The sequence below is a fragment of the Pteropus medius genome, unplaced genomic scaffold (assembly GCF_902729225.1).
Source record: "Pteropus medius unplaced genomic scaffold, Ma_sr-lr_union100, whole genome shotgun sequence".
Classification (NCBI taxonomy): Eukaryota; Metazoa; Chordata; class Mammalia; order Chiroptera; family Pteropodidae; genus Pteropus; species Pteropus medius.
This window is the reverse complement of record NW_024340701.1, coordinates 3,031,107-3,058,147: the sequence shown is the minus strand read 5'-3', so window position 1 is coordinate 3,058,147 and position 27,041 is coordinate 3,031,107. Positions and strand designations below refer to the sequence as shown.

General features: G+C 34.2%; 1 protein-coding gene and 1 non-coding gene across 3 annotated transcripts in view; one reads left to right on the top strand and one right to left on the bottom strand.

Moving 5' to 3' along the window:
- Window positions 1-832: 832 nt before the first annotated feature.
- CMPK1 (cytidine/uridine monophosphate kinase 1) overlaps window positions 833-27,041 on the bottom strand; it is a 29,056-nt gene continuing 2,847 nt past the window's right edge. The window contains exons 2-7 of one of the 2 annotated variants that reach the window (XM_039885557.1): window positions 16,748-16,852; window positions 7,705-7,851; window positions 4,370-4,522; window positions 3,059-3,135; window positions 2,715-2,811; window positions 833-1,760 (exon numbers count right to left, since the gene is read on the bottom strand). In XM_039885557.1, coding sequence (XP_039741491.1) covers window positions 1,719-1,760; window positions 2,715-2,811; window positions 3,059-3,135; window positions 4,370-4,522; window positions 7,705-7,851; window positions 16,748-16,786 — 555 coding nt within the window. In that variant the 5' untranslated portion in view covers window positions 16,787-16,852 and the 3' untranslated portion in view covers window positions 833-1,718. The remainder of the gene's footprint in view (window positions 1,761-2,714; window positions 2,812-3,058; window positions 3,136-4,369; window positions 4,523-7,704; window positions 7,852-16,747; window positions 16,853-27,041) is intronic. The other variant, XM_039885556.1, reaches the window with a different exon arrangement.
- Window positions 26,152-26,270, top strand: LOC120623089 (5S ribosomal RNA). The gene has a single exon (XR_005658680.1). It is a non-coding gene; the product is annotated as a 5S ribosomal RNA (ribosomal RNA).

Here is a 27,041-nt window from a genome sequence, read left to right as displayed (position 1 = left end):
ACAATCTCTTCTAAGAAACCAAGATAATGTCAATACAAATTTTAGTGGCTAATATGTTACAGTACTTATGGATACTTTGTTTTCTAATGGCGAGTATTTTGAAAATTTGTCATTAATAAGTGAATTTCATAACACGCATAGAAATAAATCTATTACAATATAAGACATCCATAGGTTGTCCTCACTATTCCCAATGACTTTAAATATAAAATCTAATTATACAAAGCCAAAATTCCTTGCTTGATTTAACCCTGTATACCAAACAGTATAAATACTGAAGATGAGAAATATTTTAACAAATCTCATAATAGGAACCTAGGATACCATTTTGTATTAATGATGGCAGAAAAAAGAAAGAAAGGAAAAAACAAATTTCTCAGATTTTTAAAGGAAGAACAGATTTAAGAAAAAATTATTTTGGATTCGATAACCTTCTTTTTTTATTCTGTACCTTTCCATGCTTCAATATGATGTAAAAGAAAGAAAAGAAACAAAGAAAAAAAAGAAAGAAAAGAAAAAAAGAAAAAAGGAAAGGAAAGGAAAGGAGGAAGGAAGGAAGGTAGGAAGGAAGGAAGGAAGGGAGAGAGAGAGAGAGAGAGAGAGAGAGAGAGAGAGAGAGAAAGAGGAGAGAGAGAGAGAGAAAGAGAAAGAGAGAAAGAAAGAAAAAGAATTTACTGAATAAAAGTAGCCAGGAAGGAAATCAAACATTTATAAGATATATTTATTATTTTTCTGACCAAAGTGCAATGATTTTTAAATCTTCTTAAACAAATAACTATGAAAAAAAAGTATTCAAGAAAATAAAATACAAATGAGAAATTTAACCATTAGATTCCTTCGACATTATACTAACCTTATATTTAGTCAAGAAAACAAACAAACCAAAAAACCATTTTACCATAAACCTAGTACATGCATGTTAAGGTTCCACTGCTAGGAATTTTGTTAAGATCAGTTTAATTATTAATAACACTAATAGAGCATGAGGAACACGTTATTAAATGTGATCCTTGCCCCTTATCCTCAGATTTGTGTTAGAATAAGGTTGACAATTCTGCCAGGCTCTGAACCCCCAGTGCCCCCATCCCGATCCCTGGAAGCAAAGACTATGCCCTGTCACACAACTTTGTACAAGCTGTAGTAAAACAAAGCCTAACTTTTCTTACCATCCTATAGAAAATAGTCAGTTATTTGATAAATACTAAAACACTTCTAGGAATTCATTTTATGAGTTTGTTTACCGAACACATTGTGCAAGAACTGACTACACAAAAAGTTCCTTTGAAATTTGGTCCACAAATTCACTTAACAGGTTGGAAATTTAAAACCTGCAAGAAAAAGAGGAAATGAGGAATCCTTAATCCCAACATGTTGTAATTACTAAAGGGAGATACATATATACTAAAAAATTTTGCTCACAGAAGGCACAAACTATAAAAGGGATATCTTTTTTGAATAAAAACAAGAACTAGCTAATACCCTTCTTTGTTTTGTGAGCACCATGGCTAAGATAAAGTTAGACCCGAATTCACTCTCTATTCCTATGACCCCCCCCAAAAAAAACTGATAAAAACTTTAATTTGTCTTACTACATACTTTCTAACCATTAATTGTGATGTAATTATGAAACATTAAAATTGCCTTAAAAAGAGATTGTGACAGCAGCTATATCAAAGCAATATTCAAGCATGATTTCAAAGATGCTTTCAGGTTTAGAGTTAGCCTTCTTTGTCAAAAATCTTCACAACTTCATCAAAAACCTGTAAAGGAAAAAGATAATAATAATTTTAAAAGCAGATATTATTAAAACACCATATGGCTTAAAAATATATCAATATTATATTAATTTTCAAAATGGACCATTAAAAACATGATTTCTTAGTTTTATCTATTTTACTTTAGAAGGTAATATCGTAAGTAATACATATAAAGTTATGAACACATGCAATTTTATTGTTTTTAGGATAAAACAAAACTACTTGGCTACCAATAATTTTATAAAATGTAAACTAAAGTGGCTTATTTTCCTAGATCTTATTCTAAAACACTTAAGTTTGAGATGTATTACCTCACCGCTACAGAAAGTGGCAATGGATCAAAACTAAAAATAACTATACAATAAAATAGAAAGGTCCAGAGAAAGAAGATTTAGGTGAGTTAAGAGGCACTAGAAATAGCTGCTGGGCATTGAGGCCTTGCTAACCACATTTTTTTTTTAGTATATGTCCTAACAAAGCGAGCACTTGCAAATCAGTTTCGAGACCACTGATTCATGAAGGAAGAGAGCAGTGTTGAATCATGGAAACTCTGCACCTCTGGAGCTATGTGCTCTGTGATGGAAGAGATGAAGACAGCCTGGGGCTCCTGTGCTAGATGACTTGCTACTCACATTATGGATTGTTAAAAAATGATTATGGTCCGAATTACAGTTCTCAAAATGCCAATTTCCCAGTGTTTGAGAAAAGAGGTTTGGAATTAATAAACCACCCACTTCTTATGAAGAACAAGTTTGAAGTTGTAAAACCCATTTTAAACTCTATTCAAAAAAAAAAAAAAAAAGAAGAAGAAAGAGAAAAAGCTCAATTTTTCATTTAGTTTCTAGTGTCTTGAAAAGCAAACTAATCTGTCATAGTATTTCTCCTAACCTGTGCCCCTTATCCAAATCACATTTTTACTTGACTTTTTTATTTTTAAGGCAGGCTAGGGATACTCACTTCATCAACAGATTTAGAAGCATCTATTTTCTTGACTTTCCCCATTTCTTCATATAAGTCAATAATTGGCTTTGTTGACTGAAGATATGTTTGAATTCTGCCAAAGAAGCAAATATTGCAAGGTTCTAAGTATCCGTCCATTCTCCCCCATGTTATAGGACAGCTCAGAGGACCATCCCAGATGTGACCCAACTGACTCCTTTATCACCTTCTTACACAAGCCATTTTACATATTGAAGCATGACATTTCTTTTCTTTCCTGACCAAAATGAGACAAGTATTTAATCTGCTACTCAAATTCCAAACTGAGATTGAGATAGCTATGTGTAAAAACTGCACAGTACCTCTTTTCTAAGCTCTCTCTGTTGTCATCACTCCTACCACTGCTCTTTCCCCTCTCAAGACATCGTTCAACACAGATCTAAAAAGAGAAATAAATGAAAAATTATTTTTTTAAAAAAGATATGAATTTTCCATTCTTTTAACCTGAAAAGAAAATGTTTGAAGTTTAAAAAAAAAAAAACAAAAAAACGCTGCATTAAACCCAATGTGTCTAATTCATTAATCAACATGCAAAGTCCATTTAAATTTAAACATGTGGTTCAATTTATAGAAACTAGGCTAAATAAGTACAGAGTATAATAAGAATTCATTCATGACTCAGTTTTTCCTGTGCATTTTTTTTTTCAAACCGCAATAAAAAGAAGATCTGTATGTGTAGGGTTCCATCTAGGATATATTATTAACTTATTAGGTATGAATTACATGCCTCAAACTTTGTTCTATTTTTGCTTACTTTTCAATAATTCCATAAATACCTAAATATTTAAGAATCAACATATTTGCATTTGAATAAACTATCCCTTGTTAATCGTGAATAAACATTCCTTAGTTATAAAGCTGTGGTAACATTCTAAAGTTAACTTTGAAGAATAAGTGAAAACATATTTTTGGGGGTTGGAAAAAGAGTTACATTTTAAAACAACTCAAAGCCTGCAGCAAGTCCCTCCACCAGAGGCACATCTGCAATTCAACCTAAGAAGAACCAACTTCCTTCAAGGCTTCAAGTACTACAGATTTTTATTCTTTCAGGCTGTTGGCATTCACTTAATAAAGTTTACAGGTGTCAGTCAGGACTTTCAATTAAATAATTCTGAGAAATTCATCTAGTTATTCAAAGGCATGTCTGAGTATGTTACTAGAAATGCCAGAAAGAAAAAGAACTCTTTCCTGCTTTTTTCCAAGATCATCTTACTCTGAGAAGACAAATCAGGCTGCCTTGTATGTTCCCTTAAAACCAAAAGTTTCCCCAACTTCCCAGAAATGTGTTTCCTTTCCAAATAAACAACCATCCTAAGGCAAGACACTCTCTGATAATAGTGCATACTAAGTAATATTACCTAACATTGGACAAGTCAATTCTTACTTAAAAACAAAGAAAAATGAAACAAATTCTTGTTATTTTGAAAATAACGCTAATTTTAAGTCCACGAGGTTGATGTCAAATAGTGTTTAACATTCCAACAGCAAGACAGTGCTGTTCTGATCACCCAGTGTCCCAATTCAAAAAAGTACTGCTGCCAATATAAAATGTAAATATAATTTAAAAAATCACTTTTTATTTCTCTAACAGTTGACCATCGTTTCTTTCTTACCTCATTATTACAATCGAAAAACAGAACAAAAGCTACATCTGCCTTCCCATCCATGGTCTTGTTCCAACCTTGAAGGTTGTCTTGATTTCTTGGAAACCCATCAATCAAGAATTTATTCTTCTGAGCATTGGCAGCCATTGTCTGATCCATTTCCTAAAGGAAAAGGAAGATTTAGGGTCAACACTACATTAACAAAATGCAATTTTTTAAGCTGCGTGGTGGATATATTGGTGTCTGTTTTATTATTATTCTTTAAATCATATGTAAAGAGTGAAGGATACATAGAAAAAAAGACTTTAAGGAAATGATCCAAAGTATTAATATAATTGCCTTGAGTGGAAATATGGGTATGTACCCTTACCCCATTTTATACACATACACTCACAATTTTCTTCTGTAATTTCTGAATTCTCTGTAAGCACAAATTACTTTCACATATACATTCACAAAGTTATAACCAGTAAAAAAAGAAAAAATAAACATTAACCAATATCTTTGCTCTAGTCAGTAGAGACCCTATCTTGCCTTCTCTTCCTTCTTCCCAAGTCATTTTGCTGTGGTGGGAAGTATACTACTATAGGTACTCAGATTCTCAAGTCCAATTGCAGAAAGTTTTGGACAAATATAAAGATATTGCTAGCATTAATTATTAGTGTAGGAATCATTTTTCTTTTTAACTGAAGCTAATTAAACCTAAATGTCACTGGCTACTCTAAAACACAGGCAGCAAAGGAAACACATTCAGAAAGTTAGTAAGAGAAACACATTTCACCATCCTCTATGGAAGTCTGAATTTAAGTAGAGTGTGGGAATACGTGAATAGGAGATAAGCTCTCTAATTTCCAAATCCTTACCCACTACCAACCACCATGGCATAAGCACAGACGCATTACTCTGACAAACGCCAGAGGAGCTTCTATTTCAAGGGAAACCGATATCCAGTCCCCTCCATGTTCAAACTGTTTCCTAGTTCAAGAACAATGGCTGTCAGAACCCCTGATTCATTTCTGAGGGCTGTCTTTATCCCAGCATCTTGCTTCTCCATATTCACAAAACTTCCACAGAACACTATTAGGCCTCTGCTATAGCATTTCTACCCCAATTACGGTAGTGAAAGATATATTAAGAGGTACATAAATATTCTACTTACTCAACACACATTTATTTGAGGCCTACTTGGGGGAACATGAGGAGCAAGGTCATGGCCCATGGGGAGCTCAGTCTAGTGGGTGACAAATACGTAAGTAAATATGCTAAGTTCTAGGATGCTAGGATAAAACGAAGAAGCAAGCACAAAGTACCTGGAAACTCAGAGAAAGCTTTACCTAAGAGGTGGCAGCAGAGCAGAAATGGTACTTCAGACGGTATAAACTAAATGAATAAAGGCTCAGAAATGAGAAAGCATGACAGCTTTGATGAATCTGAAGTAAGCTGGTACAGCTGAATCTTAGGATGTGTGTAGAAAGCGGTGGGAGCCATGACATAGAAAGTATGTAGGGGAAAGATTAATGAAGAACTTGTTATGCCACCCTAAAGATTTGGTTTTTATTCTGGAAGCACTGAGGGATTTTAAGCAGAAGAATATGCTCACATCACCTTTTAGAAAACAATCACCCTGCACCATGAAGGATGAATTAGAAGGGGAAAAGGATGTTTAAGGCAAAAAAGACTAATGAGGAGGCTCTAGTGATGGTCAAGAAGAAAAGAGGATCTGAACTAAGGTGATAATGGTAATAGAAAAAAAAGACTAATAGTAGAGAATTAAGAGGAAGATAAATGGAAGGATTTGCTCACTGAATGGATTTTAGAAATAGAAGGAGAAGTGAAAAATATAGGAGGGCACCCAGACTTCTGGCTTGGGCAGCTGGGTAGACGGTAGAAACATTAACTGGGACAGGATATAGAGGCGATCACATTTTAGATGAAACATTCAGTCTGTGACATGTTGATTTTGAGATACCTGTTAGACATTCAGATGGATGCCTAGTAGTTCGTTAGAAATATAGGTCTGGAGTTCAGAAAAATGATTTGTGCTAGAGCTTTGGATTTCGGCATCAATAGCGCAGTGAAAGCCTTGGGTATGGCTAAAACCATCCAGCAAGAAATAAATAAAATGAGGGGAGAACCAAGGATGAAACCCCGAGAAGCATATGGTTTAAGAAACTTGCAGAAGAACTATCAAAGGAGACATTAAGAAATAGCAGTTATTGAAGTGGGAAAAGAATCAAAAAAAGAAATGGTGTCACAGAAACCAAAGGAATGAGATTCAAAAAGACAGTAAAGAGAATTAAACTCTATAAGAAAAATGACTAAAAATATCCCCCAGATTTGATAGAGAAGCAAGAACATCAGCAAGAACAGTTTCGATGAAGATGACTAGTTTCAACAGTTTTCAATAGAAACTGACTGCAAAGGGATGAAGAGTAGAAAGTGAAAAAGTAAAAATTGTAGACTAGTCTTTCGCAATGTTTAGCTCTAAGGTGGAGGAAGGGCATTATAACCAGAGAATAAGGAAAGAGGATTTATTTACTTTGAAATGAAAGCAGGTTACTCCAATCTCTGAGACAAGAGACAAGAATGTGTGTGATGAGCTACTCCTCATCCTCAAGCTTCTCCGATTCCATCCAGATGCTCACATCAATCTTCAACTATTTCTTGCTGTTTCCACTGTTGCATTTCTCCTTCACTCTTTCTTACATGTGAAAATACCTATTAATGACTACAGTCTTGGGAATCTATAGTGGAGAGTTATCATGAAAATGCAAGGTATCTCATATTTTAATTTGATAGCTGTTAGTCTTAGCGTTTCACAATGAAGATGGTGATGCAGGTACCAGAAAAGAAGATATCAAGACTGAGGGAATAGCAACAATGGAAAGGTCACAGGAGAGAGGGAGAAAGGGAAGGGGGGATGCAGAGGGAAGGAAAGGAAATTTATAAGAAAATAGAAAAGGGAAAGGAGGAGGAGAAAGAGAAAAAGAAGAAGAAATAGAAATGAAAAGAAACCGATATCCAGCTCTCTTGGTGGTCAAACTGTTTCCTAGTTCCTCAAAAACAATGGCTGTCAGAACCTCTGTCTGAATGTTGGGAGGGGTCAAGTGGAGCTGAAGCTGTAGTATTTGTCACCCACTAGACTGTAGCTGATCCGAGATGAAGGCAGAGAATGCCTGCTACTACCCAACTTCTTCCCAGGTGAAAGTAAGTCAAATACATGGCCATTTTCTACAAGCAAGAAATTCAATACCCTGATTTTTTTCTTTACTTAAAAAAAAAAAGGTAGATTTAATTTCTTATTTTCTTGCTGGTTTAAATTGGTTGGCATTCATACTCCTTACCCTCTTTAACAGACTGATGGTTATTTCAACTGGCACAATCCTTCCATCTTTAATGTACTTTTCAATGAGTTCACCATACTGTGAATTTGGGTTCTTCCTTTCATCACGAAGAAGTTCTCCTGCAGAAAGGTGTGTATAGCCATAATTCTGAAAGAAACAACACACAGGAAAAAAATCAGTATACATTCAACCCAGTGGTAGAACTATTGTTTTTTTCCCTTCATGTTAATTTCTAGGTTCCAATTTTTCTTACAATAAAAAAGCTTTGCTTGTATATTTAATAAATAATTTATAAGTTTAAGAGATATTTCATACAATTTCTTGGTTTGCTTTAAAAAATGTCCCTAACCTACATAGGGCATGGAAGCTATAATGTTCACAAAACACAAAATCATCCCCAAATTTATCTAAATATTAAAGACTTTAATATCTCATCGTACTCCTCCCAAAACACAATCAACATTTAAATGATTTAAACATTTAAACATTAATAATGTTCAAAGAAGTGCCTAAAAAAAAATCTATACAATTCAAGGCAAAAAAAAAAACAAAAACAAAAAATACAAAAATCTTGGGTTGGCTGTACCCACCTTCCATAAAATCTGCTTCCCTTCCTTAAATCCAGCATGTCTAAATTGAACTCATCAGCATTTAAACAAACCCCATTCTTCTGTACTATTCCCGTTCTCAGTAAACAGCACAAGGCCTACCTCCTTCACGAAATTACCTTTCCTCATCATTCCCAAGAGTTGTCACATAATCAAATAGCGTCTTAGAGTATCACTGTCTTTCTACCTAGACCAGAATCTTCCTAACTAGTCTCAAAAGTCCAATTCTTCTTCTCTATTTGCAACTAGATAGGTCTCATATTAAAATGAGAATATGATTATCTATTTTATGTCAGTGGTGATTATTAAATGAGATAATATACAGAAATTGCATACCAGAGAGCCTGACACAGAGTGGGGGATAAAAGCCATCAATTATCTTATTTTAAATAATCTAGAAGCATTTTTATATTTCATATATATGTATATATATATATATATATACACACCATTTTTATATTATAATGTGTGTGCATGTATTCACTTAATGGTTTTGACAGACAGACTAATTAAGGGGCTTAAGGGAGATAATAGAACCATAAAATCTACTTTTAAAATGTTTTTACTCTCAAATGTCAGGACACTCGGAACTATATTCAATGATCAATTATAACAATCATCCCAAATTTTTAAGACTTCCTAAATGAGTTTTTATCTTATCCATAGTAAGTTAAATTTTATCTTTAATTTCAATGTTAAGATTTGAGGCAGCCCACATTTCTACCCACATTTTAGAGTGTTTCAATTGTATATTTTACAAAAAGTCTTTCAGCTGTCCAGGTGAGTTTTCTGGTTTTTTTGTTTGTTTGTTTGTTTGTTTTAGATTGCAAAAGCCATATATTCTCTATCCCTTTTCTATTTTGAAAAATTATTGGCTAAACTTATTCTTGCTTACTAAAGGAAACTAACAGTGAGGTATTCAGCAAAGGGAAACAAATTCTAAATAGTTTGTTTGCTGACTAACATTGGATATAAAGTTTGGTGAGAATAAACAAAAACCATATCATTCATGTCTCTCTTAGTCATACAGCATCTTTCATTAGGAGAAATGATCAAAAGTGTATTTAGTTGTTGTAATAGGCTTCTAAAAAATTCCCATCATTTAAAGAAAATGGAAATATGAAAGTGTTTAATTATTTAAACTGTGACTTTAAAAATTATTTTCACATCACACCATTTTCAAATGTCTACTTTGATCACTAAGTATAAGAGAACTTTTGAAAGATGGGTGTGGAAAAGACTTTTAAAAAAATGAGATGTGACCTACTTTCCCATTTACTCTGTACAATTTTCAAAAAGCATTTCGCATGTACTGTCCACAAAAATTTCATTTCCCACTGCTTACTTTGACTCCTGCTTGGAAGTCTATGCTTGCCGGACGCTCTCATCTGGTCTAGAAATTACAGCATATGGTAATATTGAATAAATGCAGAGACAAACAGCACTAAACAATGGCAAATGCTCAGTGAAACACCAATACAAATTGCTCTGTACAAATTGCCTCTGTTGTATGAACAACATAGACATTTAGAAGCCCAGCTTGTAATTTAGAAATTAGTATGTACACTGTTTCCCGACATTGCAGAGCTCAAATTTGCAATCTTCATACTGTATTAAAATGGGTTTTGGCATATCACTTTTTTAAAAGAGAAAGTAGTTATAAATTGTAGAGGTATATAAATGACATTTTTAAAACAATTACACGGTTTGTCAAAAGAGAGAGAGAACAACTTTATCTGCAAAGTCCAAGGAGACAAGCAATCTAAATAAATATAAAAATGTCAAACCTATACATGTATCTATTTCTCATCCACTTCCATTTTTTAAAAAAATTTTTATTTACCACTTACTTTTTTATACTATATTTTTCTTAAGGATTTGCTGAAGCTTTCTTTCCTCTTACCACAGAGTTTGTATAACAAAAAAGCAACTATCAGTTACATACTAGTTATTATAGGATCTTACTAATAACTACACTTTAAAGTACATGCTTTCAAAGCATTCTGCTGTCATTAAGTAGTCACTGTTGCCAATTTTGAGAAAAGCAAGAACAGCTATATCCCAGGTTTAACCAAAACTTTTTTACATCTCTGAAATTTCCTAGCAATTAAAACCTAGTGATCACTAGCTGTACTCTTAAGAGCAACATTCAAAAACCACAGCAGGTTATAAATACTATAAACTATAATAACTACAGTTACAAGCTACTATTCAGCTAAAAACAGTAGTTTTATAGTTGCAAATGTATAAACTCAATTCATTTAGAGTAACTGTCTAAATGTTTCACTTTCATTTTCTCATTTAAGAAGTTGAAAAACAAGTCAATAACTTATGAATCACATACTAAGATCTGGAGTAAGAAAAAAAGCATCATGTTTTCAACAAATACAAAATGGTACTCTGTATTACTACAAGTAGGCAAATGTAGAGAATTTTATGGTATGATATCTCAATCATCTTGATCAATTTAGTTCACTTCTTAGCAATTGTCTTTCCTTCTTTCTAAATTTAGTAATGTGGTTCTATGTGAAAAAAAAATAAAAACAAAATAACAAATAAACAGTTCAAGGTACAAATGATGCGTAAATGGCAAGTCCTTGGAGGCAAGAAGAGATCCACATGCCAGGCGGCAATTCCTGGTATTGTGTCAATGAGAAAGTGCCATGGGACTGCTACTGAGCCTTACATTACATAGTGGGAATATAACATCAAGATAATAGATATAAATACATTTTTAAAGCAAATTATTGAGTTAAAACTATTGGGTGTCCTTTACACAGTTCACACATCTATGAAGCATTTAAGACTAAGTTTACTTTGCATTCCCTATAAGATTAGTGAACCCTAAAATCTAAATTCTGGTTATCTACTAGCAGTAATGTGCCTACAGCAGAACACCCGGAAATGCTGCAGGTACTATCCCAAACTATCCAGAACTTACCAGTCTGGTACTTGTTGCAAACAATAGATTTAGAGCCTACAGCATCCCAGCAACACTTTATGTAAGGCTATCATTTATTTCAAAGGCATCTGCAATAGAACTTTTTCCTATTATGCTAAATGAGATGTCTGGTAAGAACGTGGGGAACTTACTTTTCAACTGTAAGAACAGCTACACGCGTATAGGTAGTATTTAAAACTGGCCAACTGTTTAGGGTTCCTTCCAGTTCACCCAAAGAGGGTTAGAAAAGGGTTTTTCCTATCATCATTATTAAAGAAAGGTTAACATTAGGAAAAAAAAAAAAAGACTATCCAGTGGAAGAAAAGCTAAGTGCAATATTTGACTTAAATTGCTAACAGATTTTCAATCTCATTTTTAGACTGCTCTCATTGTATTTCCAAATGTATGCACTGCATTTGGCCATGCCTACTTAATTACAAATCTACCTATTAATATAAACTACAAAAGTAATAAACTCAGCTAAATCTCTTAAGCAAAAAGCTTTAAATTAACAGACTCCAAATTAACATGAAGCATACTTCTTTCTCTAATTAAAGAGTGTTATTTTAAAAGCTTACATCTGCAAAGGAGAAATGAGGATACATATAAATCAACTATAGACAATTATAGCACTATTTCATTTTCCTCAATGTTTGGCTCTTCATGTAAGAAAATCTTAATTCAGGCAACAGCTAGAACTTATTTTAAATTCATATATATTTATGGAGTGTCTACAAGGCACCAGGCAACGTGATGATTCAGGGAAGGTAAAAGGTTATATTCAAAAAGGATGTCATAATGACTTGCATTTATAAAGTAACTTGAGCCCTCATGTTAATTAATAAAGGCAATTCTTCATATTTGCATAACTTTCCCTAAGGAATTCAGTCTTTACCAGCAACTGTCTGCTTGGGGAAGAAGCTGATTCTTCAGAGGCAGTGGCAAGAAGACAAAACAATAAATAAAACGTAAAGAAAGGATGGGTTAGAAGCCACCAAAGAGGTTGTTTCCTCATTTGTGTAGGCCTGGATATCCCTTTAACATTTTGCAAAAGGCTTCTCAGGTAATTGAGGATTTTGGTATCTTATATACATAATAAATGGCCCCTATAGCAAACTGTGAATTGAAATTTTCACCTTCCAATTTCGTTCCAGTTGGTCATTTCCAGTATTTTTATTTCTTTTAATTCATCTCAGGCCTTCTGAACCAATCTGCTTTCCTTATATTAGAAGTGGATAGAAAATGGCTAAAAATGAAGACCAGGCCCAGAAACCTCAGGAATTCCAAGAGCTCAGGGGCAATAATTTGAAAACTTCTAACATTGATGGATAGGCACAGAGGTCTTGTTAATTTCAGGAAATACTCATCTGATCTTGTTAATTAAATTATCAATTCTTACAGTCACAGCAGAGCCTGCAAACAACACACTCATATTACTACAACCCAAATATTGTTGCAGGTGGTCTAAGAGCCTAAAATTCAGTTAATTCAGTTCCTGTGAGAATACTCGGAGGATATACGTCAAACCACTCAGCTGCAGCCTTAGCCACTGCTCTTTCAACTTATGAAAGAGAGGTTTCTTAAACAGTAAGCAGGCCCAACTCTACTTATTTCTTATTTTAAAAAGGTAGATAACATTAAAATGAAAATATCATTTTACCCAGGAATACCAAAAGAAAGTCACCCTATGAGATATACTCGAGAAAGAGCCTCATCACAAAATAACCACAATATTTTAATACATCAGGTTCTCTTTGAGAAATAGAATTTATTTGGATTTATGAATCCACACTTGAGAAAAATACATAAAGGACACCAAACTCTGAATAATAGATGCAAATATGACCGTCAAATATCTGCGAAATTACCAAACTAATGCAGGAATGCATTTAAAGAAGCACGTAGAATTCAGCAAAGATCACAAGAACATAAGAACCTTGCATGAAGTCATATACCCATAACACTGAACCAGAAGTTAAAAGATAAGGGGGTTTTATAACTAAACTCTGTCACAACCCAGTGTGACACTGGGAAATTTATTTAACCTTTCTTATACTTCAGTTTCTTCATTTGTAAAATAAAAATAGCATTTATACTATCAGAAATAACAGCCATACACAGCAAATATCATTATTAGCTGTTACAACTAGACGCATCTCCTGAAGAACACACTCCTAAAAAACGTGGTCTACGCTACTAGATTCAAGACCTACTGTGAGAATACTCAGATATATCAGGGAGGAGTCAGACAAACTCATACAGGTTATTCCTGGAGCAAAGTCCAAAATAATCAATGGCTAAACTACAAATTACATATGAATAAAGGAAAAGAACCACCAAACTGACTCAACAGCAAATGAAAAAATACAAGAAAAGAGCAAAGTCAAAGAATAACTACAAAACAGGTAGAGTATGATACAACAAAATCCAATTCACTCTGCAAATAGCCTCAAACACAGAGGCTCCAAAAACTGGCATCGTGGATATATTTGAGTACATTAAAAAATTTATGAGAACCAACAAGAATTTACCCTGCTTACTATCTTCTTATAAACAAGGGCTTTCCAACCAACTAAAAATGACTAATCAAAAAATATACATAATAAAAAGATCCTATTTAAGTCAATTATACCTCGATTTTTAAAAAAATCCTAATCAAAACAGCAACAAAGATTTAAATTTAGGGATGAACTTAAAACTAATGTAAAAACTCTATGAAGAAACTAGAAACACTTAAAACCAGTATTATAAAAAGAAGGTATTCTGTGTTCCTGGATAGATTCAGTACTGTAAATATTTAAATTTTCTACAAATTATAAATTTATTGCAATCTCAATTAAAATTCCACTGGGATTAATTTTTTTAATAAAACTTGATGAGTTCATTCTCTGGTTTATCAGAGTAAATGTGAGAGAATGGCCAAAACTGAAAATATTAACAACTACAAATAGGAACTTGCCCTACCAATCATATATATTGTCCTAACAGGCATAAAATAATATACAGCTATAGTAATTAAAACTGTTTAATACTGATATAAAAATAGACAAGCAGAACAATGAAACTCAACAGAGTCCAGAAATAGACCCAAGTACAAATGGGAATTCAATAAGTGATAGAATCAGCATCTAAAATTCAATGAGGAAAAGATGAACTATTTAATAAATGATACCTGTGCAACTGCCTACCCATCTGGGAAAAAATTAAATTAGATCCCTGCATCATATCATATGCAAAACTAAATTCCAGGTGAATTAAAGTTCAAAACAACACAATACAAGCAAAAAGCCCTATGATAGTACTAGAGGAAAATATCATAAGATAGGGAAAGGCATTCTGAAACAAGAACCAAAACAGCTAAAAATTATGTTTGACCATGTAAATAATAAAAACTTCTGAAGAAAGATATAAATATTATCAAATGACAAGCAAATGTTTCACCATACAAAGGTGACAGGGTATAAATACATTGTATATAAAGAGATCCTACTAGCAAATAAAGAACAAAACTCAATACAAAAATGAGCAAAGGATAAGAACAAACAATTCACATAAAAGAAAAAAAAGGACAGGTGCTCAACCTCATCAGTAATCATGAAAATGCAAATTAAACAATGTGGTTCCATTTCCCACCCATTAGATGAGTTCAAATAAAAAGATACATTGGCGATGACAAAGATAGGAGCCTTTTTAGAGGGCAATTTGGCAGAGTCTATCAAAATTTGTTTGCATACCCTTTGGCTTAGTAATTCCATTTCCAGGAATTGTGCTAACTGAAACAGCTGCAGGCGTGCACAGTTATATGTACATAAATGTTCACACCATCAATTGTAAGTAAAAAATCTAAATGCCCACCAATATATAAATGGCTAAATAGAGTACTGTATATATTATGAATGAAGTAGAGTTATCTATATGTGCTGATATGAAAAGCTATCCAAGATATGCTGTTAAGCAAAAAATGCACATCACAAAATAATAGGTAATGAGTATGCACACATGTGCACATGCATTATATCTGTCTATAAATACATCAAAAAAGGATCAGAAAAGCAGACATAAAAAAGCTGATAAATGATTACATAAGGAGAATAGGCTGAGTTTAAGAACTTTTGCTTTTTACTTTATATACTTTCAAACTGTTTGCATCTTTTACAACATACATATATACATTTTTTAAAGCTTTATTTAAAAAACCACATATACTATCTACACATCTCTAAATGGCAACTACCACAAAGTAAGATTAATGACTTAAATGTTTTACTAATATCAAATTCTAAGAGAACAGCAAAATGAAATTCAAAGTAGCCTCACAATAAGGATAAAAATCCCTATATAGAAAACATCACCTGATTTCACGAAGAAAAGGAAACAGTACCTGCACTATCAAAAACTTCTTTAAAATTTAAAACTAAATCGCTGCAGAGAATAGCAGCAAAAATCAATTCAAACGTTTGGAAAAAATCTCTGGAAAGTGATCCAGTCCTGAAACAAAGGAGAAACAAAAGTATAATATAGCAACACAGAAACACACTGTATGGGCATGAAGTCAAGAGTTATAGAAGGAGACAGAAAACAGTCCAGTTTTATAGCCTAGAACCAGATGGAAATTTAGACATACTTAGTTGGGAGGATCCAAAAGGCACAGCAGCAAAGGTTTAAAAGGAAACGTATTTTAATGAAGCCCTACTCTAGACACTAGAGTTCAAAATTATAAGCTAGATGTTCTGGACATGACACCTCCACAGCAAAGGCAATATACACTACTTCTGGTCTCCAGTCCAACTCCTTGGAGTGCTTTCAGAACTTTATTGTGCCATGCAACTTCTCTCAACTAATTTTTTAGAGAAAATTAATCTTGCTTAGAAACAAAGAATTACCTTCATTTTTAGTCCATCAACCTGTGCTAACAAGTGTGCAAAATCATTATTTGGCTTTAAAAAGTAGTACGTTTTATTTATTTAGTTTTTGCATAAAATTTACCTTCATGAATTCATTTTGCTCAATCAAAAGTGAAAGTCAGTATAAGAATATACATTTCTGATAAGTATAGCCATCAAATCCTAGCCCAGCCTGGGATTTAATGTTGACCATGGATAAATAAATCCATTTATACAATGCAGAGCAGAATACTATAAGGGAATCCTGTTTCTTGATTAGAGCCTAACTTCTTCATGTAAGGGAAATGTCCTAAAAAGTGGTAAGCTTATGGGAAATTTTCATGGAAAATTTTCTTTCCTGCCATGACTACACAACAGGAAGAATGCGGAAACCATTTTGCGAAATGGCCAACTTCTCTCTCTCTACCTAGTCTGATTTAACATGGATCCAATTATGCTCTGGAATCAGTCAAGGAAGTAAGAAGAAACTGTTACTTCTACTCTTCATTTCCATCTACCATTATCCCCTTTCTTCCACCCCCAACTCTCAGTCCCAGAACAATACAGACACTTACCAGTTATACTTCTTTTGTAGTTTTGGAGTCACTTACCGGTCTTTTAATCTCAGCACCACAAGCAATAGAAAGCATACTATGTTCTAATGTGCAAGATGTAAGACCTCATCAAAATTAAAAACTTCTGTGCTTCCAAGGCCACTACCAAGAAAATGAGAAGACAAACCACAGGATGGGAGAAAATATCTGTAAATCATATATCTGGATAAGGGACTTGTATCTAAAATATATAAACAACTTTACAACTCAATAATGAAAATATAAATAACCCAATTTTAAAAATAAGCAAAGACAATTTTTAAAATGCAATATCTAGGGGTGGGGGGGAGGACAAAGGATCCAAATAGACATTTCTCCAAAGAAAATGTACAAATAACCAGTAAATACTGAAAAGTTGCTCAAAAGCATTAGTCATCAGGGAAATGCAGATCACAAGGATAATAAGATACCACTTTACTTCCACTATGATGGAACTCTCAAACCCTGCAGGTGGGAATGTAAATGGTGCAGCCACTTTGAAAGTCACACAATTCCTCAAAAGGTTAAATATAAAATTTTTGCACATCATATATCTAATATGGGCTTAATATCTAGACTATAAAAATAATTCCCATAACTCAACAACAAAAAGACAAACAAAATTTAAAAATGGGTCAAGACATGAATTGACATTTCTCCAAAGAAGATATACAAATGGCCAAGTAGATGAAGATGCTCACATCATTAGGGAATTGCAAATCAAAACCACAATACCACTTCACACCTACTAGAATGGTTATAATTAAACAAACAGAAAATGGCACCCTCGAACACCGATGGTGGGAAAGTAAAATGGAGCAGCTGCTGTGGAACAGTGTGGTGGTTCCTCAATAAGTTAAATAGAATTATCATATGACCTACCAATTCCACTCCTAGCTACATACCCAAAAGAACTGAAAACAGGGATTCAAGCGATGTCTGTATGCCAATGTTCATTGCAGCATTATTTACAATAGCCAAAGGCATAAGCAGGCTATGTCCAAAAACAGATGAATAAACAAAATGTGACATCTACATACAAGTTAACACTATTATAGTCAGTCATAAAAAGGAATGAAGTTCCCATACATACTAACATGGATGAACCTTGAAAACATTATACTAAGTAAAAGAAGCCAGACATGAAGGGACAAATATTGTTTGATTCCACTTGAAATAGGCAAATTCATAAAGGCAGAAAGTGGATTAGAGATTACCAGGAGGTGGGGGAAGAGAAGAATGAGGAGTTATTGCTCAATGGTACAGAGTTTCTCTCTGGAGTAATGGAAAAGTTTTAGAAATAGTAGTGATGGTTGCACGACATTGTAAATGCCATTAATGTCACTAAATTGTACACTTAAAATGGTTAAAATAGCAAATTTCATGTTTTATATTGCCACAATTTTTAAAAATTAATAATGTAATATATCAAAATCATTAAATCATACACTTTAAATGGGTGAATTGTACGGTATATGAATTACTATACTTAATCAAGTTATTTCTTAAAAAATAGAATACAATCTGAAAAATTAGAAACAAAATTTCAACAATTAAATAATGTACCTAATCTATAGACTACAATGGGAATATAATGCTCCCCAAAACCACTTTTACCCAAATTACTCTTTGATCTCTTTTCTACAGATCTTTTCTAAAACAATAAATGTTACCATTTACATACTTACTGTTATGTACTGTGCTAAACACTGTAGAAGCATTATCTCATTTCATCTTTATAACAACCTAGTAAAGTTGGCATTATTATCATCACTTTATCAATGAAGATACACAATCCGAAGTTAAGCAACATAGCCATAGGTTGTAGACTGAGATTCAAACAAATATCTGACTTCAAAGCCCTAATATCTTATTTCTAAATATTTTCATTAAAAAAATACACAATTGTTCTATTTCAAAAAGCTATTTCTTTTCCACCTTTACACATTCTTTATTACCATTCTGAAGTTCTATGTAAACATAAAATGCAGCAGGAATTTATAATTCCTTGTTGCTCTCATTCCCATAGCATAGAATGGCAAAGAAGGTACACATATTCATAGTGGTTTGGATAATTTGCCTCTAGAGTGTAACTACATTGGATTACATGCTATCTAACACTGATGTCTGTGGATATAGACCTGTTTTAGGGCTGGCAAGACTACCTACACTTCCATACCCCTCATTTTACAAAAGGGGAAATGGAGATGAGCTGACTTGCCAGTTAGTGGAGAAGAAACTGACACTTGAAACCAGGTCTCCTGAGTCTCAGTGACTATTATTCCACAGTAGGGCCCTGAGGTAATTCCTAGGTGACAGAGGTGGAGATAGTCTTTTGCCTTCAAGCCTTTGAATATAGAATTTGTTGGTGGAAATTAAAAAGGATACTAAAAGTTGGCGGACTCTACCATTTTGTTGTATCCTAGCATAGAAATAAGATCAGAACTTGATCCGTACAGAGCCAGGCATATTTGACCCACCATTCAGCCTGATTCTGACCATTCCTGCTTCATTTGCTTCATTCTTGCCTTTCTCACTTCCGACACCATTACTGTTTCCACTTTCCACCTGTCTCACCCAATAATCGTTAATCAAGAAACAAAAACTTCCACTATTTAAAAACCTAAATTAACCATTAAGTCATTTCTCAATTACATAAGCAAAACATCATCTGGGCTGTCTACTTCCAGTAGACACCAAGAAAATAGAAATTCATGTTTGTATCTACCAAAACCATACATAATTATAAAGGTAAGTCCTATAGGTCAAATTAAACACAATACTTACCAATGGAAAACATCAATGACTAATTCATTATGGAAGTTCCAAACAAAGTGGGCAAGGAAGCAATCTTTTTTGTAGCCCCATATTAGATAATATTTAATTGCTTGTTGATATAGGATATATCCTAATAATGAATGGAACCAACTTATGAGAAGACAGAAACTAGACATGGAATATATGTTTCATGGAACCCAGTCCTTCAAAGTGAAAGTTTCTGAGAACAGTAGGTAACAACTGGTGCTCTTCCTTTGCTAAAGTAACGTTTTGTTAGCTTTGTTCACCAGACAGCATAAAACTGTCGGCAAACAATAAATATATCCAGTCACACCTGTTCTCTATTAAGTTCTAAATGCTCTTATCATATGTTTAGTCTGTAAAAATGTTCCTGATTTGTTAGGTAAAAGCAACTGAATTGTTAGAGCAAATACATTTTCATATGGCAGCCGAGCTAAAAGCATTAACTTTAAGGTTAACAAGAGTCAGTGTAATCAGGCCAACATGACACAGAGACAGTTATCTCCTGTCTCCACCCTTTTTCTCCTACCTGATCTAAAAGTCCCACTACTAGGACGACTTCTCTGAAATGCTCTTTCAATTCAGAAGGATAATCGTTAAAATACTGTACTCCTAAGGGACTTTGGGAGGTCTTCAGTGACTGCACTCCTCTCCCATTAGCACCTTAACTGGAACAATGTTTAGATTAACCGATTATTGTCACTGACACTTTAACCCAAAGGATGTAAGTCAAGTAGATTTCAAAGGGAGTAAGGAAAAGGGGAAGAACTGATATTGAAGAGGGACTTTGAGCTAGAGTAGACTTAGGCAGAGGTGTCTAATTTTGATACGGGTGGAATATACATATGCATTCAGAGAAATCCCTTCCAGCCCAGCACACTCAACTAGTTGGATGTGTGGGTGAGTGTATTTAAAAGCACGACTGAACTAGTAAAAAATTAGAAGAGTAATTCAGATTTAGATAAATCAGGAAAGCACAAATCCAGAGGACTGAATGAGTGTTGGAGTTGTGGCTGCCCTGGGATCTTTGCAACTCTGAAATCACTGACGGCTAGAGCCTGGATTTAATGAGCCACAAAGTAGGTAAAGGAGAAAATAACTAAGGCCTATATAGGACTAGGGGTCAGGACAAAGAGTTCCACATAAAGTCAGGACCCCTAAAGGATGACACCCTCAATGCTTGAACTAGAAAAAAAGAACCCACCATGCAGAAAAAAGAGCAAAAACTCCTAACCACAAGTCCAAACTGATTAAAGAAATTCCTAAAGGATATACTTTAAAGAAGGAAAATAATCTCAGAAGGAAGATCTGAGGTACAAAAATAAATGGTGAAAAAAATTGGTATGCATGTGAGCTATTCTGCACAAACGTTTCACCTTTGTTATAAAACGTTAACATATTTGTGGGGATTTAAAAAAAGCCAATATAGAATTAAAATCCTGGAAAACGGGATAAAAAATAGAGTTAAGTGTCCTAAGGTATTTGTATTGTTTGGAGGGAGAATAAAAATATTAACATTAGATTTAAATTAAATAATATGTGTGTTTAAAATTTCCAGGGTAGGGTAACCAAGAAAAACAGATTGCACAACTTCTAAAGCAGGGGGAGAAGGGTAAAAAAATCTCAAGTCAAAAGAAAGGGGGGCGAATAGGTAAAATTAACACAGAAAGAGAGGATAATGATAATAAAAATGATAGCTAACATTATATAAGACTTACCATGTGGCAGGCACTTTACACATATTAGCTTATTTAATCCTCACAACACCCCTATGAGGTAGATACTATATATTATTCTCATTTTACTGAAGATGAAACTAAAGCATAGAGAGATTAAATGATTTGGCTAAAATCACACTCACAGTTAAGAGTTAGGATGAGAGTCAAATCCAAACAGTCTCACTCTGGAATCCGAACTCTGCATATTGCCTAATAGACACTGCATAGGTATGATACTTGGACATTCATTTGTGCCTTTCAAATCAATTTTTTTTTTCAGTCTAATAACTAAGAATGCCTACAAAAGTGTAGCTACTTATACTACTAGACATTTCCTTCATCGGCTATTTATACATAAGCACAGAATAGGCAAGGGGGAAAAGGCAAGTGCTAACATATACAAAGTACGTAATATGTATTAGGCACTGTGCTAGGACATTTTTTTACATGGGTTCTCTTGGTTAATCCTCGCAATCTCCCTGTAGATTAATATCCCAAAAAGCCACACATTTAAGTAACTCACTAAAAGGCAGGAACCCAGGTCTGACTAGCTTCAAAATCTACTTAAAAAACCTTTACTGAGCATCAGTTTATTTATGCCAGACATTGTGCTAGGCAATAAGATATGAGAGTAAATTTAGAAATCCAGGGTTTTCGTGGAGCTTATGGTCTAATGGGAGAGCCTTTTGGTTCCCGGACCCAATTCCAACATGGTGGGGTGGTTTCCCCTACACAATTATTGGATACCAGTGGGCTGTCTGAGAATTCAACTCAGTTCTGACATGACTCACCCAGAGATGGCAGGTTAAAGGTTCGCTCCTATAAGACTGTCCCTCTACCCCACTTCAAACACCAGTTGAAAAACCACGATGTAATGTGTACTAAACCGAGTCCTCTTGGGTTTTTATGGAGGCTTTTTTACATAGCCATGATTGATTAAATCATTGGCCATTGGTGAGATTCAACCTGCAAGCCCTCTCTCTTCTCCGCATATGGGAGCGTGGTAGGAGGTGAGGGCAGGACTGACAATTCCGTCCCCCTAATCACGTGGTCAGTTCTCCAGACAACCAGCTCCTTTCCTTAGGTGAGGTCCAAAAATCACCTCATTAACATAACAAGAAACATCTTTATCACTCTAGACACTTAGGAAATTCCAAGGGTTTTGGGAGCTGTGAGTCAGGAACTGTGGTTGAAGACCAAATACTGTCAAGTTCAAATACAGTCACTTAACTATGGGGACACATTCTGAGAAATGCTTCATAGGGATCCATTTTGAAAAATGTCTCGTTAGGTGATTTCATCATTGTCTGAACTTCACGGACTGCACTTAACACAAATCTAGATGGCATAGCCTATTACACACCTAGGCTATATGGTATATAGCCCTTTGCTTCTAGGATACAAACCTGTACAGTATGTTACTGTAGTGAATACTGTAGGCAATTATAACACAATGGCAAGTATTTCTGTATCTGAATTAACATAGAAAAGGTACAGTAAAAATATAGTATAAAAAATAAAAATGATGCACCTGTATAGGGCATTTACCATGAATGGACCTTGCAGGACTGGAAGTTGCTCTGGGTAAGTCAGTGAATGAGTGGTGAGTACATGTGACATGGCCTAGGACATTACTGTCACTACTGCCCACTTTACAAACACTACACACTAAGGCTACACTAAATTTGCAAAGCAACATGAGATTAAAATAAGCATAAGAGAAAATGATGCAACCAAGAGATGTGGTAACCATGAGATGTAGGAGGCTGTTGCTAGAGTAACACAACTGTTTTATAGCAAATGTTTTTTTAATATAAGTAGAAAAAATAATAAAACAATAAAAAGTACAGTATAGTAAATACGTAAAACAACAACGTAGTCATTTATCAGCATTATCAAGTATTATGTAGTGTACATTATTATATGTGCTATACTTTTATATGACTGGCAGCACAATAACTTTGTTTAGACCAGTATCACCACAAACAAGTGAGGAGTTAGGACTGCTATATCACTGAGCAATAGGAATTTTTCAGTTTCTGTTATAATCTTACGGGACCACCATCATATGTGTGGTCTGTAGTCGACTGAACCGTCAATATTAGAGCACATAACTGTATATATAAGAAATATATTTTGGTCATCTCAATGACCAAAATATATTTTTCTTATAAATCACAATATCACAGGGAGACAATCAAATAATCATAAAAATAAAGGTGAATTACAAACTAAAAAATGTGCTGATGTGCCCTGAGAGCATACAGTAGAGAAATTTGACCTTGTCTAAAAACATGAGGGCCAGTTTTGCTGAGAAAACATTTAAGCTCATGGTTCCCAAACTGTAGGTCAAAATGCCTGGAGCACAGCAATGAATTTACATGAGTGCCCTGGGTTTATATTTCTAAGGGAGACAGCAATATTTGATGTGTATTAGATATCATGTGAACTAGCAGCTCAGGGTATTTCACGGTTTCAACTTAGATCATGGCACATTCTTTCTGAAGACATGTCTTTGTGATGCTGTGTTTTGGTGGGCAGTTGCTGTGATAAAAACAAGTACCACTTGAAAATTAATGTTGAAAAGGAAATGAGGTATGACGAGAAACTATGCAGTGTCCAAAAGGCATTTACATCCCATTAATAACTGTGGAGAGAAAAGTGCCACCTCTTCTTTTAAATTATGTGTTATTTCTTCAAACGGCCACTAAATTGTTAGAAAATACTAAATATTGTTTGATCTAATTAATAAAGATAACTATTAGATATTTATTTTGGACTGGGATAGTCATAAAAAAATTTACTGAGACACTAAGGACACCATGAACTAAGAACTTTGGGAATCTGTATTAAGCTGAGATCTGAAGGAGAAGTAGGTATTTCAAACAACATGCAGAAGGAGCAGAAGACAGGAAAGACAAAGTCCCTACCCTTGAAGACATTACAATCTATTTATGGAGGCAAAACTAAAAGGTAAAATGTTTTAAAACAATTGAATGTTAAACTTTAATATTTGCAGAAACCTTTCATATATTTCCTCATTGAATTCTATTAAGTGTGTCTATCTCACTCTAAATTGAGAGCCCCTAGAAGCCTGTATCCATTCCGAACACAGATACAACACACTGTTTGCATTCAAGAAGTGTTTTCTGGGTCAGTCTCACTTTTATAGGTTTATTCCCATTAGGCTTTTCTCAGAAATGAAACCTCCAATTACCCTATGCATGGGTAACTTTGCTTTAAGTGTTCTCCACTCGCCCACATCTCCCAGCTGCTTCTTTCTTACTGTCCTTCAAAATTCACCTCCCTTGGGAAGACTTCCCTGACCCACTGGATTGAAATTTAAATATCCTTTATCTAAATGGTATGTATGAACCTATTTCTATCATACGACTTATCACTCAACCCTGTAGTAGTCACTGATTAACTTCCTTGTCTGCCCACTCACCATAAACTTCTGACAGCAGGGTCTATGCCTTATTCATCTCAATAACTATCACAGTGCCTAGCTCTCAAAAATGTTTTCTGATAAATGACAAGTACAGGAAAATGGTTTTTTTTTTAATTTTTTTTTAAGTCTAATTATGCCATTTCACCTTAATAGGCTTCTTGGAAAAAATGAGGAATTTATTCAGAAAACTTTAGAAAGGAGATTTACAAATTTGCAAAAAATGATAATCATCCAGGGCTGGTAAAGAATCATACAGTGCTAATAGAACTGTAACATGCAACAAGTATAATGTTTTTGAAAAGTAATCTGACAATTCACTATCAATTAAAAGTGCATCTATCCTCTGACTCAGCAATCCCATGTAGGGGTTCTGAACAAGTCACCCCAAGATGTGCCTCTGCGGTATACAGATTATTTTGAGCTAAACAACTGAGACCTACTTTTAGGAACATTACTACTTTTCGTAACTTTACTTAACAAAAATCAAGTATCCATATGCAACATTATATTTACAAGGAAATTTACTGAAACACTGTTTGCTATAGCAAAAATAATTCCTGGAAACTAACCTGAATGTTCATCAATAAGGAAATGGTACAACCTTGCCATGTAACACTCATATTATAGAATATTCTGTAGCTACTAATCAGAATGAATTAAATCTATATGTAAAGACCTGACAGGATATCCATGATATCCATGATATCCATGATACATTCAGCAGAAAACAGAATAATCAATCTGGAGATAAAAAAGATAAATATTTGCATTTTCATTTGTAAGAACGCTAAGAAAGAGAGGGGGAAGCAGTTAATACCAGACAGTTAATACCAGTGACCTCAGAATTGGAGATAAACTTTTCCCAACAAGTTTGTAACTTTTCTAATTTAAAATAGGCAAAAAAAAATGAGGAATGTTTCAAAAGTAAGGAGAGTAAAATCTGAATATAGTCTCCCTTCCTCCAACGTCTTAAAAAAAAATCCTGTTAATGAAAAGGTGGTGCTTCAGAAGAGCCAAGAATTCTGTGGACTATCTCCTTTATAGATAATTTAAACTTTCTTTTCAAAAAAAACAAACCAAAAAAAGTATCTCTTCCTCCACCCTATCCTTTCAAAAGGAGAAAGGTGTATTCCTACAAGCTTAAAATCCAGTGGACCTTCCTATCTAGTTTCTTCTACGAGTGATAATCTGCTTCGGGGATTTGTAATCAGGAGCTTGGAAATTTTAGAATGCTCATCAGATTTTCACAATCATACCATTTATTCACTGAGAGTAAACAGAAGTGTTACATGAGAAACTTGAGTAAGACAGAGCTAGGTCTCACTGAAACATTTCTGTCCTGAAATTGGGAAAGCTAGCTGCTACTTGGGCGCCCCCTGGGGATCAAATGTAATTTTTTTTTTTTTTTTTTACATCTTTAAGACAAACTAGTGTCCTCTAAAAATATTCATTCAGTCTACAGCCATGGCACCCTGAACAAGCCCGATCCCGTCTGATCTCGGAAGCTAAGTAGGGTCGGGCCTGGTTAGTACTTGGATGGGAGACCACCTAGGAAGACCAGGTGCTGTAGGCGTAAAAAATAAAAAATAAGAGATTGTAAGCTGACAAGGTCCTAGCAATCTGTGAAGTCTACCAAGGGTTGCCTCGCCTAAAAAAATAAAATAAAATAAAAAATAAAAAATAGATAAAAATATTCATTCAAAGAATAATTAAGCACTGACTATGTGCCAGGTACAATATTCAACACTTGAGACACAAAGATAAATAAAATCGAGTTTCTGATTTCTATATGCTTAAAGTCAATATCACCGAAAATTTTCTAAGCATAGCAAGGATAGCCAAAGTATAAGTTACCTTTACAAGCCCTGGAGGAAGTTAAGACACAGAAGATGATTAAGAATGCTTTTGGGGTGCTACGGAAAGCAATTTGGCATGGATACAAGCTTTAGCATAGTTTGTTTATGTAAGCAAAACGTTCACCATCTTAAAAAGAGGAGGTTTAAATATCCCTTCCCACTAACATGTGCAAAATTGTAGTTGTTATTTTCAAAGACAATTTTAGGCTATGGCACCATAATTTTTCTTGGGCCAAAACAATATACATGAGGTTTAGTTTAAAAAATTCAAAAATGATTCAGCATCCCCATCATGATTTTTTCGTAACAAGTTATTCCATAATAACTCCACCCTGAGCACTGAACTCTAATAAATGATTGCACTCTTAGTAAATAGCTTATTTTCAAAAACAAATTGAGTATGAGAGGACATAGAAAATAGAAACAAGTTAGAAAATAAAACTGAAAAAGACCTCTACAAAAGAAATGGACAAAGTCAACCCTAAAAT